The sequence below is a fragment of the Prionailurus bengalensis genome, chromosome A1 (genome assembly GCF_016509475.1).
Source record: "Prionailurus bengalensis isolate Pbe53 chromosome A1, Fcat_Pben_1.1_paternal_pri, whole genome shotgun sequence".
In the NCBI taxonomy this organism is placed as follows: Eukaryota; Metazoa; Chordata; class Mammalia; order Carnivora; family Felidae; genus Prionailurus; species Prionailurus bengalensis.
In genome coordinates, this window is record NC_057343.1 from 106,956,564 (window position 1) to 106,976,932 (window position 20,369).

At 38.4% G+C, this 20,369-nt stretch overlaps 1 protein-coding gene across 1 annotated transcript in view; it reads left to right on the plus strand.

The window, feature by feature from the left end:
• The window catches only part of SLC27A6 (solute carrier family 27 member 6), an 80,868-nt gene that overhangs the window by 9,512 nt on the left and 50,987 nt on the right, over nt 1-20,369 (plus strand). Inside the window, exon 2 of the mRNA XM_043586901.1 lies at nt 10,086-10,289. Within this exon, the coding sequence (XP_043442836.1) occupies nt 10,086-10,289 (204 nt within the window). The remainder of the gene's footprint in view (nt 1-10,085; nt 10,290-20,369) is intronic.

The following is a 20,369-nucleotide window of genomic DNA, read 5'->3' on the forward strand; positions in this document are numbered from 1 at the left end:
CATTCCTTGTGATTTTTCACTTCTTCTTACCAAAGCAACCTGCAGCATGCTGTATATGCTCAGTGGAACTCTGGACTCTTACAGTTTATTTTCTTTGGATTTGCTATAGGAATAGAAATTAATTCAGAAAAGCTCAAGTCCCAGTTTTCCTCCCTACGTCCTACATATGAACTCCTTATGATTTTCTGTGTTTCCCTAGTATTATTGCAGGTTTTACTTGTGAACAACCTGGTCCCATTTGACATATGTCTCTTGCTGTTTCTTTGTGATCAATCTGAATGATAGATTTTGAGGAACTAAATCATGAGTTTTTTCCCAAATGTATTGAATTATAGTAGAATTAAGTAGTGGCTGACAGATGGCTTTTTGAGGTAATCGGATTCGGATTCACATTTCAAAAAAGGTGTTTAATGCAGCACACTGAGTTCAGCTTCAAATATATCTTGTAATTATTTTTAAAATTTTGTTAAAAATTTAGAAAAAAATATAATTGATTGGAAATGTTCATATCTATATGTACTTGAACATTCTGACCAGGGTATATTTAATATTTAATATGTTTTTTTAATGTTTACTTATTTTGGGGTGAGAGGGGCAGAGAGAGCAAGAGAGTGTGAATCCCAAGCAGGTTCCATGCTCAGTGCAAAGCCCAAAGTGGGGCCCAGTCTCATAAACTGTGAGATCATGATCTGAGCTGTAGTCAAGTGTTGGACGTTCAACCTACTGAGCCACACAGTGCCCCTAATATTATTTTTTATAATTGATTTTTTTATGAGGTATTGTATACACGTTAGAGATCATCAAACACAGGTTAGAATAACAATTCTGGAGGAGGGGCCAAGATGGTGGAACAGCATGGAAGGTTTTTTTTGTGTCTCATCCATGAAATACAGCCAGATCAACACTAAACCATCCTGCACACCTAGAAAACTGATTTGAGGCTTAACACAATAATCTGCACCACCTGAACCATAGAACTCAGTAGGTACACAGTGCAGAGAGGTGAACTGGGGGAGAGAGAAACCACAGAGGGCAGGGAGCTGTTTTGCTTACAGAGAGAGGACGAAGATGGCAGGGAGAATATGGGAAGAGCACCCCCCTCCCAAAGTAGCTGGAGAGAAAGTGGAAGAGTGCCAACAGCCACAAGGGACTGAACAAAAAAGGGAAAAAGGAGAAAGGAGAGGGTTTAAACTCCATTAAGACTCTATAAACAGGGATGTGCAGAGTCTGAAAACTCCGCAGATCAATGCCTGGCAGTGCTCTGGTGGGAAAGGCAAATCCCCAGGAGCAGACAGCAAGGTCCAGGAGGCCCTCAGGTCACATGGGGAGTGGCGGTTCCTTTGCTGCAAGGATATTTGGTAGAGGCTGTGTGGCCTCTCCACAGGCAAAGGAGAACCCAGAGAACACAACATTCACTGGTGTTGAAACAAGGACATTAAGGGTGAAGACTGGTGCCAGATGTGTGTTATGATTTAACCATAATCCTTGACGTGCTGCTGCTACACAGTCACACAAACTTTTTGGGGACAGCTTGGCACCGAGCAGCAGTCTCTGGTCATCGGCAGCAGCATGGTCCTGCTGATGTTCCTGGGGGCGGGCCAGCACCCAGCCATTGCTCAGTGAGACCCTCCCCAGAGGGTCTGAGTGGGTCAAAGCCACAGTCCCTCAGAAGTGAGGGGTGTGGGAAACACAGCCCCATCTGAGATAAAACTCAGAAAGGAAGTACCACCTGTCAACCTGATGGCTTGGTCACAGAAAGTGGAGAAGTGGGGAGTGGACAGAAGCCAGAGACAAGGAGGGGTGTAGATTGCCAGTAGGAGAGAGCACAGAGTTCTAAAACTAGAGACTGGGTAGCTGGGTATGCCATTTTCACCTGTGCATGTGCATACATGCCTACAAGCACCACAACAATCCACCCCGATAAGCTAAGCAGTGCCATCTAGTGGAGAATGGAACCATGACACTAAGCCCCTCCCAAATGGGCTAACCATGCTTTTGAGGAACACCACAAGTCTCTCTGCCTGCTTAGTTTACAGACTATAAGGTGCTTCATAGTTTGACTTCTAGGGGAGACCAGATGTAATTTCAGTCGTATTTCATTCTGTTCCCTGATCCATCTATCCAGTTTTTTTCCTTTTCTTATTCTTGAATGCAGAAAGGGAAAATTTTTATTTTTATTTTCCATTTTTATTAAAAAGATTTTCTTTAATTTTTTCTACTGTATTTTTTACTTTTTTGTAAATTTTTAAAAATTCTCTTTAGACTTTGATCATTTCATTTTATTCTACTTTATTGTATTTATTTTTTCTAATTTAAAAACATTTTCCTTTTTTTTCTTTTCTTATCTTTTCCTTTTTTCTCTAATCTGTCAACCTTCTTTCAACAACCAGACCAAAACACACCTAGGATCTAGCAACCCTTATTTGATTTTTTTATGTTGGTTTAAATTTTTTTATAGGCATTTATTTATTTTTTTCAATTTTTTTTAATTTTTAATTTTATTTATTTATCTTTTTAAATTTACATCCAAATTAGTTAGCATATAGTGCAACACTGATTTCAGGAGTAGATTCCTTAATGCCCCTTACCCATTTAGCCCACTCTCCCTCCTACACTCCATCCTGTAGCCCTCTGTTCTCCATATTTATGAGTTTCTTATGTTTTGTCCTCCTCCCTGTTTTTATATTATTTTTACTTCCCTTACGTTCATCTCTTTTGTCTCTTAAAGTCCTCATATGAGTGAAGTCATATGATATTTGTCTTTCTCTGACTGACAAATTTCACTTAGCATAATACCCTCCAGTTCCTCCATCCACATAGTTGTAAATGGCAAGATTTCATCCTTTTTGATTGCCGAGAAATACTCCATTGCATGTATATGTGTGTGTGTGTGTGTGTGTGTGTGTGTGTATGTGTGTGTATATATATATATATATATATATATATATATACTATAACTTCTTTATCCATTCATCCATCGATGGACATTTGGGCTCTTTCCATACTTTGGCTATTGTTGATAATGCTGCTATAAACATTGGAGTGCATGTGTCCCTTCGAAACAGCACACCTGTATCCCTTGGATAAATACCTAGTAGTGCAATTTCTGGGTCATAGGGTAGTTCTATTTTTAGTTTTTTGAGTAAGCTCCATACTGTTTTCCACAGTGACTGCACCAGCTTGCACTCCCATGTTGTTTTTAATTTTTTAATTTTTCTTTTACTTTATTAACTTATTTTCTTCCTTCAAAATGATGAAATGAAGGAATTAAACCCAAAAAGAAAGAACAGGAAGAAATGAAAGCCAGGGACTTAACACAGATACAAGCAAGATGTCTGAACCAGAATTTAGAATCATGATAATAAGAATACTCGCTGGGGTTGAAAATAGATTAGAATCCCTTTCTGCGGAGATAAAAGAAGTAAAAGCTAGTCAGGATGAAATAAAAAATTCTGTAACTGAGCAGCAATCTCTAATGGATGCCACAAGTGGCAAGGATGGAGAAAGCAGAGCATCAAATCAGTGATATAGAGGACAAACTTATTGAGAATAATGAAGCAGAAAAAAAGATGGAGACTAAGGCAAAAGAGCATGATAAAAGAATTGAAGAACTGAGTCACTCATTAAAAAGGAATAACATCAGAATCATAGGGGTCCCAGAAGATGAAGAGAGAGAAAAAGGGGTAGAACATTTATGTGAGCAAATCATAGCAGAAAACTTTCCTAACCTGAGGGAAGACACAGACATCAAAATCCAGGAAGCACAGAGAACACCCATTAGATTCAACAAAAACTGACCATCAACAGGCATATTATAGTCAAATTCACAAAACACTCGGACAAGGAAAGAATCTTGAAAGCAGCAAGGGAAAAAAAAGTCCATAAGACTTTGAAGCGGACCAATCCACAGAAACTTTGCAGGCCAGAAAGGAGTGGCAGGATATATTCAATGAACTGAATCAGAAAAATATGCAGCCAAGAATTCTTTATACAGCAAGGCTGCCATTCAAAATATAAGGAGAGATAAAAAGCTTCCCAGACAAACAAAAATTAAAGGAGTTCATGACTACAAAACCAGCCCTCCAAGAAATTTTAAGGGGGACTCTTTGAGCGGAGAAAACAAAAAAGAAAAAAGAACAAAACAAGACCAAAAGCAACAAAGGCTAGAAAGGACCAGAGAACACCACCAGTAACTCCAATTCTAAAGGCAACATAATGGCAATAAATTCATATCTTCAGTACCCACTCTAAAGGTCAATGGACTAAACGCTCCAATCAAAAGACATAGGGTAACAGATAAGAAAACAAGATCCATCATTATGCTTTTTACAAGAGACCCATTTTAGACCTAAAGGCACCTTCATATTGAAAGTAAGGGGGTGGAGAACCATCTATCATGCTAATTGTCGCCAAAAGAAAGCCAGAATAGCCAAACTTAGACAATCTAGATTTTAAAATAAAGACTGTAACAAGAGATGAAGAAGGGCATTCTATCATAATTAAGGGGTCTATCCACCAAGAAGATCTAACAGTGGTGAACATTTATTCTCCAAACATGATAGCACCCAAATATATAAATCAGTTAATCACAATCATAAAGAAACTCATTGATAATAATACCATAATAGTACAGGAATTCAACACCCCACTAGCAACAAAGGAGAGATCATCTAAACAGAAAATCAACAAGGAAACAATGGCTTTGAATGACACACTGGACCAGATGGACTTAACAGATATATTCAGAACATGCCATCCTAAAGCAGCAGAATATACAGTCTTCTCCAGTGTGCATGGTATGTTCTCCAAAATAGATCAAATACTGGGACACATATCAGCCCTCAACAAATACAAAAGGATTGAGATCATACTGTGCATATTTTCAGACCACAATGTTATGAAACTCGAAATCAACCACAAGAAAAAAATTTGGAAAGGTAACAAATACTTGGGGACTAAAGAACATCCTACTAAAGAATGAATGGGCTAACCAAGAAGTTAAAGAGGAAATGAAAAAGTACATGGAAGCCAATGAAAATGATAACACCACAGCCCAAACCTCTGGGATGCAGCAAAGGCAGTCATAAGAGGGAAGTATACAGCAATCCAGGCCTTCCTAAAGAAAGAAGAAAGGTCTCAGATACACAACCTAACATTACACCTTAAAGAGCTGGAAAAAGAAGAGCAAATAAAATCCCAAACCAGCAGAAGACAGAAAATACTAAAGAGTAGAGCAGAAATCAATGTTATCAAAACCCAAAAACCAGTAGAACAGATCAATGAAAGCAGGAGTTGATTCTTTGAAAGAATTAATAAAATTGTTAAACCCCTAGCCAGTTTGATCCAAAAGAAAAAGGAAAGGACCCAAATCAATAAAAGCAAGAATGAAAGAGGAGAGGTCACAACCAACATGGCAGAAATACAAACAATAGGGCAATCTGGAAGAAATGGGAAAATTCCTAGAAACATATAAACCACCAAAATTGGAACAGGAAGAAATAGAAAATTTGAACAGACCCATAATCAGCAAAGAAATCTAATTAGTAGTCAAAAATCTCCCCAAAAACAAGAGTCCAGGGCTGGATGGCTTTCCAGGGGAATTCTACAAAACATATAAAGAAGAGTTAACACCTATTCTATTGAAGCTGTTCCAAAAAATAGAAATGTAAGGAAAACTTCCAAACTCATTCTATGAAGCCAGCGTTACCTTGATTCCAAAACCAGACCCCACTAAAAAGGAGAATTACAGACCAGTTTCCCTGATGAACATGGATGCAGAAATCCTCAACAAGATACTAGCCAACTGGATCCAACAATACATTAAAAGAATTATTCACCCCGACCAAGTGGGATTTATATCTGGGATGAAGGGCACTGGTTCAATATCCGCAAAACAATCAGTGTGATATATCACATCAAGAGAAGAAAGCATAAGAACCACATGATCCTCTCAGTAGATGCAGAGAAAGCATTTGACAAAATATAGTATCCTTTCTTGATAAAAACCCTCAAGAAAACATGGATGGAAGGATCATACATCAAGATCATAAAAGCTGTATATGAAAGACCAACCAATAATATCATCCTCACTGGGAAAAAGCTGAGAGCTTTCTCCCTAAGGTCAGGAACCCTACAGGGATGTCCCCTCTCACCACTGTTACTCAACATGGTATTGGAAGTGTTAGCCTCAGCAATCAGACAACACAAAGGAATAAAAGGCATCCAAATCAGCCAGGAGGAGGTCAAACTTTCACTCATCACAGATGACATGATACTCTATATGAAACACCCAAAAGATTCCACCAAAAACGGCTAGAACTGATCCATGAATTCAGCAAAGTCACAGGGTATAAAATGAATGCGCAGAAATCGGTTGCACTCTTATACACCAATAATGAATCAAAAGAAAGAGAAATTAAGGAATCGATCCCATTTACAATTGCACCAAAAAACATAAAATACCTAGGAATAAACACAACCAAAGAGTTCAAAAATCTATACACTGAAACCTATAGAAAGCTTATGAAAGAAATTGAAGACCCAAAGAAATGGAAAAACATTCCATGCTCCTGGATTGGAAGAACAAACTTTGTTAAAATGTCGATACTACCCAAAGCAATCTACATATTCAGTGCAATCCCCATCAAAATAACACCAGCATTCTTCACAGAGCTAGAACAAACAACCCTAAAATTTGTATGAAACTGAAAAAGACTCTGAATAGCCAAAGCAATCTTGAAAAAGAAAACTGATGCTGGGGACATCACAATTCCGGACTTGAAGATATGTTACAAAGCTGTAATCACCAAGACAGTATGGTACTGGCACAAAAACAGGTGCTCCGATCAATGGAACAGAATAAGAAACCCAGAAATGGACCCACAAACATATGGCCAACTAATCTCTGACAAAGCAGGAAAGAATATTCAATGGAATAAAGACAGTGTCTTCAGCAAATGGTGCTGGGAAAACTGGACATATGCAGAAAAATGAACCTTTCTTACACCATACACAAAAGTAAATCAAAATGGATGGACCTAAATGTAAGACAGAAAGCCCTAAATGAAGGACAGAAAGCCATCAAAATCACAGAGGAGAAAGCAGGCAAAAACCTCTTTGAGCCTGGCTGCAGCAACTTCTTACTCAAGACATCTCCAGAGACAAGGGAAACAAAAGCAAAAATGAACTGTTGGGACCTCATCAAGATAAAACGATTCTGCACAGCAAAGGAAACAATCAGAAAAACTAAAAGGCCACCAACTGAATGGGAGAAGAGATTTGCAAATGATGTATTAGGTAAAGGGTTAGTATCCAAAATCTATAAAGAACTTAGCAAACTCAACACCCAAAAAGCAAATAATTCAGTGAAGAAATGAGCAAAAAGACATGAATAGACACTTCTCCAAAGAAGACATCCAGATGGCTAACAGACATTTGAAAAAATGCTCCACATCACTCATCATCAGGGAAATACAAATCAAAACCACAATGAGATACCACCTCATACCTGTCAGAATGGCTCACATTAACAACTCAGGCAAACACAGATATTGATGAGGATGATGAGAAAGAGATCTCTTTTGCACTGTTGGTGGGAATGCAAACTGGTGCAGCCTCTCTGGAAAACAGTATGGAGGTTCCTCAAAAAATTAAAAATAGAACTACTTTATGACCCAGCAATTGCACTACTAGGTATTTATCCAAGGGATACGGGCATGCTGTTTCAAAGGGGCACATGCACTGCAATGTTTATAGTGGCGCTATCGATAATAGCTAAAGTATAAAAAGAGCCCAAATGTCCATGGACGGATGAATGGATAAAGAATTTGTGGTATACACACACACACACACACACACACATTGGAGTATTAGTCGGCAATCAAAAAGAATGACATCTTGCCATTTGCAACTACGTGGATGGAACTAGAGGATATTGTGCTAAGGAAAATTAGTCACTCAGAGAAAGAAAATATCATATGACTTCACTCATATGAGGAATTTAAGGTATGAAACAGATGAACATAAAGGAAGGGAAGTAAAAATGATATAAAAACAGGGAGGAGGACAAAACAGAAGAGACTCTTAAATATGGAGAACAAACAGAAGGTTGCTGGAGGCGTTGTGGGAGGGGGGTGGGCTAAATGGGTAAGTGGCATTAAGGAATGTACTCCTGAAATCATCGTTGCACCATATGCTAACTAACTTGGATGTAAATTTAAAAATTAATTAATTATTTAAAAAAAGAATAACAGTTCTGTTCACTAGCTTGTGACCTTGGTGTATTAATTTCCTGGGGCTGCTGAAGTAATATATCACAAACCAGGTTGCTTAAAACAATAGGAATTTATTCCCTCACATCTCTGGTGCTAGAAGTCCAAAATAAAAGTGTCTGCAGGGCCATGTTCCCTCTAACGGATCTAAGCAAAAAATCTTCCCTTGACTCTTCCTAGCTTCTGGTGGTTGTTGGTAATCTTTGGCATTTCTCACATTAACTCTACAGGGTAGTGGGGTATTAGTGTTTTATATCTCCAATACAATAATGTAGATTTTAAGATAAATAATGTAGCCCTCAGAAATCACTTATATCTTCGACAATTAGGACACTTTATAGGAATACCAAACTAAAATCGGAGCACCTTTGTGGAATGTAAAAGTCAAACTTCACTGTTAGAGATCTATATTAAAGTAGGGAAGTGTCAAATTTTAAAAGGGTTTAAAATACGTAAATAACTGTGTCTCTTCCCTGGAAAAAAAAAGAAGGCCTCTTCACTGGCTTATGCAAAGACTCTCCAGGAACAAGATGCCTCCCCCCAACCCTTGTTTTATATCCAACAGTGTGCTGGGTACCTTAATAAGTATTTCCTCCTCAGGGACTCATGCCCACCTTCTGTCTTGCTTTTCTCTACCCACCTCTCCCCATGAGCAGATTACATTTTCTTCTACATTAATGACCAAATTAAGAAGATTTAGTTCAGTCTCCCAAATTAATGTAACATAGCCTCTCCTCTCCAGGTGCTTTGTTGTGATCTGTATGGAAGATGCTTCTTGAGAGAGGTGTCCCTTTCTCCTTTCTGAAACCTTTATTGCAACCCAGATTCTTTGTCTTATGAGACTCTCAAGATCTTCAGGCTTGAAGACACCAGTGTTTCAGGATTTTCTTTCTACTCCCCTGCCTCCCTTTTCACCTGACCTTGGTTCTAGCTGAGCCTTGGATTCCATTGCTGCTGATGGAGGGTGCTGGGGTCATCAACCTGCTCCTACTTGCCATTGTTGCACCTTGCTGGGAACTGAGGATCTTACTACCTTTTCTGGAAGACACTCATTTCCTCCTTTTGCTTTCAAAGACTTTCACTTTAGAAAAAAAAAAGTTTATTTTTTTGAGAGGGAGAGTGCAAACAAGAGAGGGGTAGAGAGAAAGGGGGACAGAGGATCCAGAGTAGACTCAGCACTGACAGGCTGACAGCAGTGAACATGATGCAGCGCTTGAACTCGTGAACCATGAGGTCACGACCTGAGCCGAAGTCGGATGCTGAACTAAGCCACCCAGGCGACCCCAAGCCGACTTTCCATTATCCTGATCCAGAGAAAAGGACATCTCTAATTTCCTTAACTTTTGACTCCGAAAGTGTCTCTAAACCATAATGATCTTATGATACCAGAAGAGTCAGGGGAGTCTCCTGGATGTATTGCAGAATAGTAGAATTAAACAGTGACAGACAGATGGTTTTTTTTGGGTATAATGAGCCACTAAGATGTATTTCACGGAAAATGTTTAGTATCCTGAGTGTAGATTTAAAGCAGGATATAAAAAGAGTTCCACTTAAATATTGGAAAAAACCATAATCTGAATAATCGTGTCTGTGAAGTTCAATTTGAATCAGCCTATTTGAATTTATTAAGTCAAGTGATAACCAGATTTCCCTTTCAATTGGTCCGGTTGAATCAGAATCATATAGTTATCCTAATGAAAAGGAAGTCCGTGTTCTATTTACATTTTATCCCTGTTTCAACAGAGAAAAGAAAACACAGGTTAATCACTTGAGATTTATGGTTTATTTATCTATTCCTAAACCTTTGGTTTTTAGATTTGCTTGGAACTATAGAAGAAATCCTGCCGAGAATCCCAGAAGGTATCAGTGTTTGGTCAATGAGTGATTCTGTTCCACGAGGCGTGATTTCACTGAAAGAAAAACTGAGGACGGCATCTGACAAGCCTGTGGCACGCAGCCACCATGTTGCCTCAAGCCTTAGGTCTACTCACGTTTATATCTTTACCTCTGGAACAACAGGTATGATCCCTTTCATCTTGAGAATTAAAAAGAAAGCAACATATTTGCAAAGCAACCGTAGTCACCATGGGTACTCAGCAAACATCTGAAAAAGCATGCATCCAAGAAGTCCTGAGGCTCTTAGATCTTAGAACCCTCAAACCTGGATGAAAAAGTTAATTGCTCTAACCACAACGTGGCAAATTACCCTGTTCACTTGGCCACTCTCTCATTTAGAAAGATTTTCTTCAAACTTGATTCGATGAAGGGCTCTGGAATGTCTGAACAGTTTGACCCAAACCAGTTGCTTGGAGTGTGAAATTTGGCCAGCCTCTTTGGCAAGATACCTGGTAGCTTCTCTGTTCCTTAAGATTCCTGATGCATAAAATGAAGAAATTAGCTGAAGTAGTTTCTAATTATCTTACTGGATTCAAAAATCCGTTAGTCTATTTTAAAGGTCTTCTCTATTTTCGTGTACCATGTTAAATCCTAAACACAATCCAGCTATAGCTGTAATTTAAGCACCTATAGCAGGCTCTCCCAGTTTTTCCTTAGGGTGATCGGAACACGTGACAAATAGGAAGTCTTGGAAGCCCTGCATGTTTTGGAGAAGATAGAAAATAGGATCAAGTAACTAAACATTCACACTTTTTTTTTTTTGGTAAAAATAACAACACACCAAAATAAAAAGAATAAACTGCCTAAGAATTCAACAAAATATTAAACTCAGTTGATTCTAAGGAAAAGTTGAATGGTCTTTATGGTAAGCTAAATACACTTTTGCAGTGTGAAGATGATTGCGTGTTTGAATTAAGTACATTAAAAGTACTCTGTTCCTCATTTCCTGGGCACAGGCAGTAATATAAGCAAACTATTATTGCATAAATAGTTTTCTTACATTTTTCTTTTTCTTTCCTCTTCTGTGTATGCGTGTGCCTGTCTCTCTCTCTCTCTGTCTTTTTTAAATTTACTCTTTGGAGGCTAATGATCTCTTTTACACTGGAAAGTAGGCTGTGCTTTTAACTTCATTTAGAACAGCTTTGATAAATGAACTGGAAAATGCTAATGCATATCAAATTGTCGGCATACATTTAGTCTGACTTTGGACTTTACAAGAGACAATAAAATTTCAGAAATGATATGTTTTAAAAACTTCCAACAGAAGGTACTTAACCAATCTATCTGTATGGCTGTTTTCTTGCTAAAAACAGAAAGTGACTGGTCTTCCAAACAATCTTCACCACTCCCCCAGCCCAAAGAGAACATGCCAAAGCCACTAGTAACAATTTTTGTTTTTCAAGATTGAAACCAGATTGTTTAATGCATTTGTACAACAGGCTGAAAGCAAAAGTACTACTAATTTTTATTTTATTTGATACTTATTTGTGTTAAAGTTATAGCACAGAGATGAAAAATTCTAATAGCTTAAGAAATTTTAGAGAAAAGTACCCTGCATGCCCACCCCCCCCCCCCCACCCCCTGCCACCTCAATTTCTCCTTCCCCAAACCAAACGCATTCAGTATTTTTAGATCTTTCTTTTTAGGAATCACCTCCATTTCTCTAAACAAAACAGGTATCTTACTGGATATTCAGTAGATTCTTACTGAAAAGTATCTACTGATTTCGCATGATGGAAATGAGGATTTGCCTTCCATCACCAGCCACTCTTTCTCTCCATTTATTTCTTTCTCTCTGGTGCAGACACTTTCTTTCCCCAACATCCTGCTAATGTGTCATCATTAATTTTGACTAGATTGGTATCAGTATCATAACTTAGTAAACACTATTATCTCCTTTTGTGTAAGATTTCCCCCCAACCTGGACTTAAACATTATTGTTTTGTTTGCTTGCTTACTTAGTTATCTATACACCTATCACTCATATTCACCCCTTTGTCAAAAAGAGAGCTCACCTTTGATATTGAAAACATAGTCTGTATGTTGTCAAGCATGTGTTCTTGGCCACCTTTTGCCTGGAGCCTCCCTATGATTTCAGTCTCAACCCCTTGCTCTCTGACCATCCTGGGTTTATTTGTCACCATTGTCCTGGGAATTCCTTCAGGTTTTTTTTTTCTGATCCCCCAGTTCCTAGATCCTAAATTAGTTTCCTCAGTTCACTGCCCCGCTTCCAGTAGCTATCTGCTAAGGAGTATTTAGGAGATGAATGGTTAAGTCCTCACATCCAGCAATATCTTATTTTCTACCCTTCTACTTAGCCACGTAGTATTCTAGGTTAGAAGAAAATTTCTATGCCAGGGTTTGAGGACATGGCTCCATGTTCTGACTTCCAGGACACATAGTGAGACATCATTTCTTTTCTGATTTCTTTGCCTTTACATCCAAGCTGGTGTTGTTTTTCTCTTTGGGGGGGGGGGGATTTTTATTATCTCCTGTGAATCTTCAGTGGTCCCGAATGAGGTGATGACTTATACTGGGCCTGGTCTTACTTATCCATTTTGCTGGGAAATTTATAGGCCTTTTCTGTCTGGAAACTCATGTCTTACAAGTCTAGGTACTTGGAAATTAAAGAGAAAAAAGTTCTCTGTCCCCTTCTCTTTCCTTTTTTATTGCTATTCTTTCTGCCCACGCACTCCTTCTATTATATTTGTTTATTTATTCTTTTGTCTTTGAAACTGTAACTTCTTAAAGATTGGTCCTCCTGGACTGAGTTATTAATTTTCTAATCTTTTTATCCCATTTTCCTTCTCTTACTTTTCATCTACTTTTTGAGAGATTTATCTTCCAAACCTCTATTCTCTGAAAATGCCTCTTTTTTCCACCATGTTATTTTTGTGTTATTATTTATTATCTCGTATCTCTCAGAATATTAGCAATAATTTTTTTGAAAATTTCTCCTCTCTACCTTGTCTCTATTTTTGCCAACATCCTTTTATCTTTTGGTTTGTTTTGGTCTCTGTCCTTTGTCCTAGAGGATTTCCTTAAATATTCACTTCATATTGAAAATGCGTACAAAGAAACACACATAAAACCCCCCAAAACAAATCCTGACTAGAGGCTCTGTGTGCCTGAGTGGAATTTATGGACTGTTTGGTTTCATCATAAAGGACATTTTGTCAGGGAATTCATGACTGTCAGTGTCTTTCAGTTTGTTACTTGTGGACGATTCAGATTCCTCAGACAGGATTCTCAAAGGGTGAAACGAGTCAAATGTGAAAGGGAGCTGAAGGCAAAGGCAGACTTTCTTTTTTTATTCCCCTTATTTGCTCAGTATTTCTTCTTCCCGTGGTTTCCGGAGGCTTCTCTTTTCCGGAGGGTAAATCTCGTAATTTCTACCAGAATAGTGAAAGCAATCTGGGGCTATAATTTTGTATTATTTTTGAATTGTAAAACAAATATCAAGAAGCATTTATTGACATTCTTCTAAAATTGGTTTGTGAATGATCTTACACAGGGAGTGTTCTACAAATGTCATCCCCTTTTAACTTAAAGTCTAAGCAATGTGGGGTCCTCTTATAAAGAACAGAGCAGAGCAATGTACAGAACTGGTCACAGATATCACGATTTAATAATATAATGCTATCGAAGAGTCTGACAAAACCATATGGAGCCTCCTTGAAGATTTAATTAATATTTTTTATAAAAGCCATCTCTCTCTAACACAAAACGTTGCTTTTGCAACTCAAAATCTTGTGCTGAATTAAGTGACTGTAACGGTAATAAATATGATCATTTATATTAGTATGCCATTTGATGTCATAAAAGTCACTTGATTCTCACACAATAAAGTCTTAGGATGTTGATAATGAAGAAGGTGTTGATGCAAGTTAGGAAGTGATATAGAAAGTGGGCTTTGACAAATTATGGAAAGAGCCTAAATGTCCATCAACTGATGAATGGATAAAGAAATTGTGGTTTATATACACAATGGAATACTACATGGCAATGAGAAAGAATGAAATAGAGCCTTTTGTAGCAACGTGGATGGAACTGGAGAGTGTTACGCTAAGTGAAATAAGTCCTACAAAGAAAGACAGGTACCATATGTTTTCACTCTTATGTGGATCCTGAGAAACTTAACAGAAGACCGTGGCAGAGGGGAAGGAAAAAAAGGTTAGAGAGGGAGGGAGCCAAAGCATAAGAGACTCTTAAAAACTGAGAACAAACTGAAGGTTGATGAGGGGTGGGAGGGAGGGGAGGGTGGGTGATGGGTATTGAGGAGGGCATCTGTTGGGATGACCACTGGGTGTTGTATGGAAACCAATCTGACAATAAATTTCATATTAAAAAAAAAAAAGAAAGTGGGCTTTGAAAAAGTGAATGATGGAGAGAGAATCTTCTCATAAGCCCTTTTGGCAGGTTATAAGGAAGCCTGTCAGCTGGTATTAAACATTTCCTATCCATTCTTACCACTGCCAAGTTCTGTTTGCCCAAGGTCACCAAAATAATATATTCCTGGATCTGAGCAGACACAGTCTGTCTCCAAGTCAGAAAAAGATTGAGTTCAGTTTTGATGGCATTCATGTTTCTTTGACATAAGTGATAATGTGATATTTTAATGAACAAAGGTTGAGAATTATATAGATCCCCTTTTCTATAACATTGACATCATGGTTTCTTAAATAGAACTTCTATAAAGCTCCTTGTTTATAGTTCCATATTTATCTTCCATTTCAATAGGGTGCCTGCTAATCAAATTTCTGAGCCTTTCTGGGATTCTTTGGGGGCAGATCAGCTTTCCTCAAGGTTTATCTCCTATGTCAGCTTTTTGGGTCTGCTGTGTACACAGCTGTCCTTCTGCTTTTCCAAAATTTGGTTGTTTTCATCTGTAATTCCATTCTTTTTGCCTTGAGTGTATGTGTTCTATCTGCCAACATCTAGTTCTCTTATTGTTCACTGGGCTTGGTTAGGTAGCTTCAGGAATCTCTAGGAAAGCTGTTTAAGCCTGGACAGAGGAGCCATTGGTTTGACCGTTCCTAAGAAGGAGGGGGAAGAAGAAAACGAGGTCACTGCCTGCCACACTATGCCTGGAAGCCAGTGGGTAGCACCATCTCAATCTCTCTGTCCTTTGTCTCTCCTTTTCCTTGACCTTATGGATTTTTTCATTTTTCCAAAACGATCCCAGAATTCCTTAAATTATGTATTCCTACCTCTGAATTGGATCATCTCTCCCTTCTTTATCCTCCTAATCCTCAACTCACTGGACACAGCTTCCCTCCCACCTTTATGCCTGGACCTCCTCCTGGACATGTGAGGAGTTCCAATGCTAGGGATTCATAGAAGGTTAGGAGAGCAGAGGACTTTGGAGACCATATTAGGTATCTTTTCTCCATGTCTGTTGTACAGCATATCCCTTCACAACTTTAAAAAAATGAAATAAAAATCGAAAAGGGACTTTATGACCACATAAGTTTGAGAAACACCATAACAAAAATACCAAAGTTTCTGCACCATTGGGCTCCACGGGGGCTTTAATATGTTAATGTGCTTTCTAACTCTTTAAAGGCAGGACTTTAAAATGCTGTTTTAACAAACTTTATTCTCCTATTTCTTTTTTCCTTCTTTCCAACTTTAACCTCCATCAAGTTTTGATCACTTTCATTTCCCGGACAAGTTCATAATTGTTGTCTCTTATCAAAAAATCTAACTGAATACTTTGGATGGCTTATAATACATTAACAAGGTCATTATCACTTAAAGCTAACCAGATTAGGAAGGGAAACATGGCTAATTAGTTTACTAGTGTGCTTTGAAGGAGGTACATAAGCTCACAGGAAACACCTAGATAAAGCATCCTTATTTTTGGTCACAACCCCAAGTAAAAAGCTACTTTTAAAGCTGGGTTGCCATGAAATCAGGAACAGTGTGGGAAGTAGGGAATATAGTGACTGAAGGACCATGGGTGGGAACTTCTTGGAAGCAGAAAACACATAAATGCTTGATCCTCTGGATGAAGAAGAGAAAGGCGTTGAATTACCAAAAGCCAAAGATGGAGCTAGTCTCACCCAATGGGTTTAACAAGAAAATCTGGAGAGATTCCCCATGCATGAGGAGGACAACAAACTTCTATGGTGTGAGATGCCAAATTCTCAGGAAGAGCCAGAGAGATTTCTTTTTAAAAAAAATTAGTAAATTTGAGTTAGGGTAAAATGCACGACAATGCCAGCTTTGCATATGAGATCAATTATCTTCCATTTTAGTAGACATGGAGCACAAAGCTTGTCAGAAAATGTCAAAGCAGGTGAGGCAACAGGGTGGACTTGAGGTTCACCTGGGTAAAATGTCTAGGAGTCATTGAAGCCTCTGGTTCATAGCTCTATGTGCTGCTGTGACCAAAAACCCCACGAAAATGTTGGCTTTTTATCAGTGAATGTGTTGAATCAGAGGAAAGAATGATGTCCTACTATTAGTAAGATGGTACCCCAGTTGACTGTGCAACGTGTAAGTAATTTTGGTTACTATACAAAGCATTGAATATACGATGAAATCAGAGAAGGCCTACCAGAGCAAACTGGAGTTTAGTTTGTATGCAATAGGTAGTGCTTGTTGTCTCAGTGAGATATATGTTGGGAGATAGATAGAAATACCACCATGAGTCAAATCTCAGTTGGAAGATCAAGTATCATTTCAAAGAGGTTGAGCCAAAACAGGTAAAAATGATCAGTAGTAGGAGGTCCAGGAGAAAGTACCAGCCATAGGGCATTACATGGGGCCAGAGAATACCTAGAGAAGCATGTAGTGGGCAGTAGGAGATTTTGGCTATAAAATTCGAACATCAGACATGGGAGTGTATTTTATTTTATAACTTATTTTTATTGAATAAATTCTATGTGTAGCATTGTAAATTTAAAGTATATAATGTGTTACTTTGAAACATTTATATAATATCTCTATATAGTGACATTTAGCATATCACATAATTATAGTACAATTTTACTGTTATATTCCTTGTATTATACCTTAGATTTCTACAGCTTATTGACTATTCCTTAAAAGTTTGTACCTTTAAACACCATCACTTTTATTCCCCCCCACACACACACACACACCCATCCTTTGGCAACATTTTACTCTCTGGTTTTTGTAGGCTTAACATTTTTAGATCCCATATATAAGTGACATCATACAGCACTTGTCTTTCTCTTTCTGACTTATCTCACGTAGCATAATGTGCTCCCAGTCTATCCATGTTGTCTCAAATGGGAGAATAGCTTTGTTTTTAATGACTGAATAATATCCCACTGTGTATATGGACCACATCTTTTTTTATCCATTGATGGGCATTTGGGTTGTTTCCCTATCTTGACTATTATGAATAATGCTGTGATAAACATGGGAGAGCAGATTATCTGATTGAAATCACATTTTGATTTCCTTTGGGTATATATCCAGAAGTAGAATTGGACTGTATGGTAAATCTGTTCTTTAATTTTTTGAAGAACCTCCATATTGTTTTTTATAGTGTTGAGTCCAACTTACACTCCACAAGCAATGTATAAATATTCCCTTTTGACTGCCTCTTTGCCAGAATCTGTTGTCTCTTGTCTTCTTGGCTGTAGCCATTCTAACACGTGTGAGGTGATATCTCACTGTGGTTTTGATTTGCATTTCCCTGGTGATTAGTGATGTTGCATATCTTTTCAGGTATCTGACCATTTTGATGTACATTTTGGAGAACTGTCTATTAGCTTTTCTTCCCAGTTTTTAATTGTATTTTTTTCTTTTTTCTTTTTTTTTTTTTATGAAATTTATTGACAACTTGGTTTCCATACAACACCCAGTGCTCATCCCAAAAGGTGCCCTCCTCAGTACCCATCACCCACCCTCCCCTCCCTCCCACCCTCCATCAACCCTCAGTTCTCAGTTTTTAACAGTCTCTTATGCTTTGCCTGTCTCCCACTCTAACCTCTTTTTTTTTTTTTCCTTCCCCTCCCCCATGGGTTCCTGGTAAGTTTCTCAGGATCCACATAAGAGTGAAACCATATGGTATCTGTCTTTCTCTGTATGGCTTATTTCACTTAGCATCACACTCTCCAGTTCCATCCACGTTGCTACAAAAGGCCATATTTCATTTTTTCTCATTGCCACGTAATATTCCATTGTGTATATAAACCACAGTTTCTTTATCCATTCATCAGTTGATGGACATTTAGGCTCTTTCCATAATTTGGCTATTGTTGAGAGTGCTGCTATGAACATTGGGGTACAAGTGGCCCTATGCATCAGTACTCCTGTATCCCTTGGATAAATTCCTAGCAGTGCTATTGCTGGGTCATAGGGTAGGTCTATTTTTAATTTTCTGAGGAACCTCCACACTGCTTTCCAGAGCGGCTGCACCAATTTGCATTCCCACCAACAGTGCAAGAGGGTTCCCGTTTCTCCACATCCTCTCCAGCATCTATAGTCTCCTGATTTGTTCATTTTGGCCACTCTGACTGGCGTGAGGTGATACCTGAGTGTGGTTTTGATTTGTATTTCCCTGATAAGGAGCGACGCTGAACATCTTTTCATGTGCCTGTTGGCCATCCGGATGTCTTCTTTAGAGAAGTGTCTATTCATGTTTTCTGCCCATTTCTTCACTGGGTTATTTGTTTTTCGGGTGTGGAGTTTGGTGAGCTCTTTATAGATTTTGGAGACTAGCCCTTTGTCCGATATGTCATTTGCGAATATCTTTTCCCATTCCGTTGGTTGCCTTTTAGTTTTGTTGGTTGTTTCCTTTGCTGTGCAGAAGCTTTTGATCTTCATAAGGTCCCAGTAATTCACTTTTGCTTTTAATTCCCTTGCCTTTGGGGATGTGTCGAGTAAGAGATTGCTACGGCTGAGGTCAGAGAGGTCTTTTCCTGCTTTCTCCTCTAAGGTTTTGATGGTGTCCTGTCTCACATTTAGGTCCTTTATCCATTTTGAGTTTATTTTTGTGAATGGTGTGAGAAAGTGGTCTAGTTTCAACCTTCTGCATGTTGCTGTCCAGTTCTCCCAGCACCATTTGTTAAAGAGGCTGTCTTTTTTCCATTGGATGTTCTTTCCTGCTTTGTCAAAGATGAGTTGGCCATACGTTTGTGGGTCTAGTTCTGGGGTTTCTATTCTATTCCATTGGTCTATGTGTCTGTTTTGGTGCCAATACCATGCTGTCTTGATGATGACAGCTTTGTAGTAGAGGCTAAAGTCTGGGATTGTGATGCCTCCTGCTTTGGTCTTCTTCTTCAAAATTCCTTTGGCTATTCGGGGCCTTTTGTGGTTCCATATGAATTTTAGGATTGCTTGTTCTAGTTTCGAGAAGAATGCTGGTGCAATTTTGATTGGGATTGCATTGAATGTGTAGATAGCTTTGGGTAGTATTGACATTTTGACAATATTTATTTTTCCAATCCATGAGCAGGGAATGTCTTTCCATTTCTTTAAATCTTCTTCAATTTCCTTCATAAGCTTTCTATAATTTTCAGCATACAGATCCTTTACATCTTTGGTTAGATTTATTCCTAGGTATTTTATGCTTCTTGGTGCAATTGTGAATGGGATCAGTTTCTTTATTTGTCTTTCTGTTGCTTCATTGTTAGTGTATAAGAATGCAACTGATTTCTGTACATTGATTTTGTATCCTGCAACTTTGCTGAATTCCTGTATCAGTTCTAGCAGACTTTTGGTGGAGTCTATCGGATTTTCCATGTATAATATCATGTCATCTGCAAAAAGCGAAAGCTTGACTTCATCTTTGCCAATTTGGATGCCTTTGATTTCCTTTTGTTGTCTGATTGCTGATGCTAGAACTTCCAGCACTATGTTAAACAGCAGCGGTGAGAGTGGGCATCCTTGTCGTGTTCCTGATCTCAGGGAAAAAGCTCTCAGTTTTTCCCCGTTGAGGATGATGTTAGCTGTGGGCTTTTCATAAATGGCTTTTATGATCTTTAAGTATGTTCCTTCTATCCCGACTTTCTCAAGGGTTTTTATTAAGAAAGGGTGCTGGATTTTGTCGAAGGCCTTTTCTGCATCGATTGACAGGATCATATGGTTCTTCTCTTTTTTTTTGTTAATGTGATGTATCACGTTGATTGATTTGCGAATGTTGAACCAGCCCTGCATCCCAGGAATGAATCCCACTTGATCATGGTGAATAATTGTTTTTATATGCCGTTGAATTCGATTTGC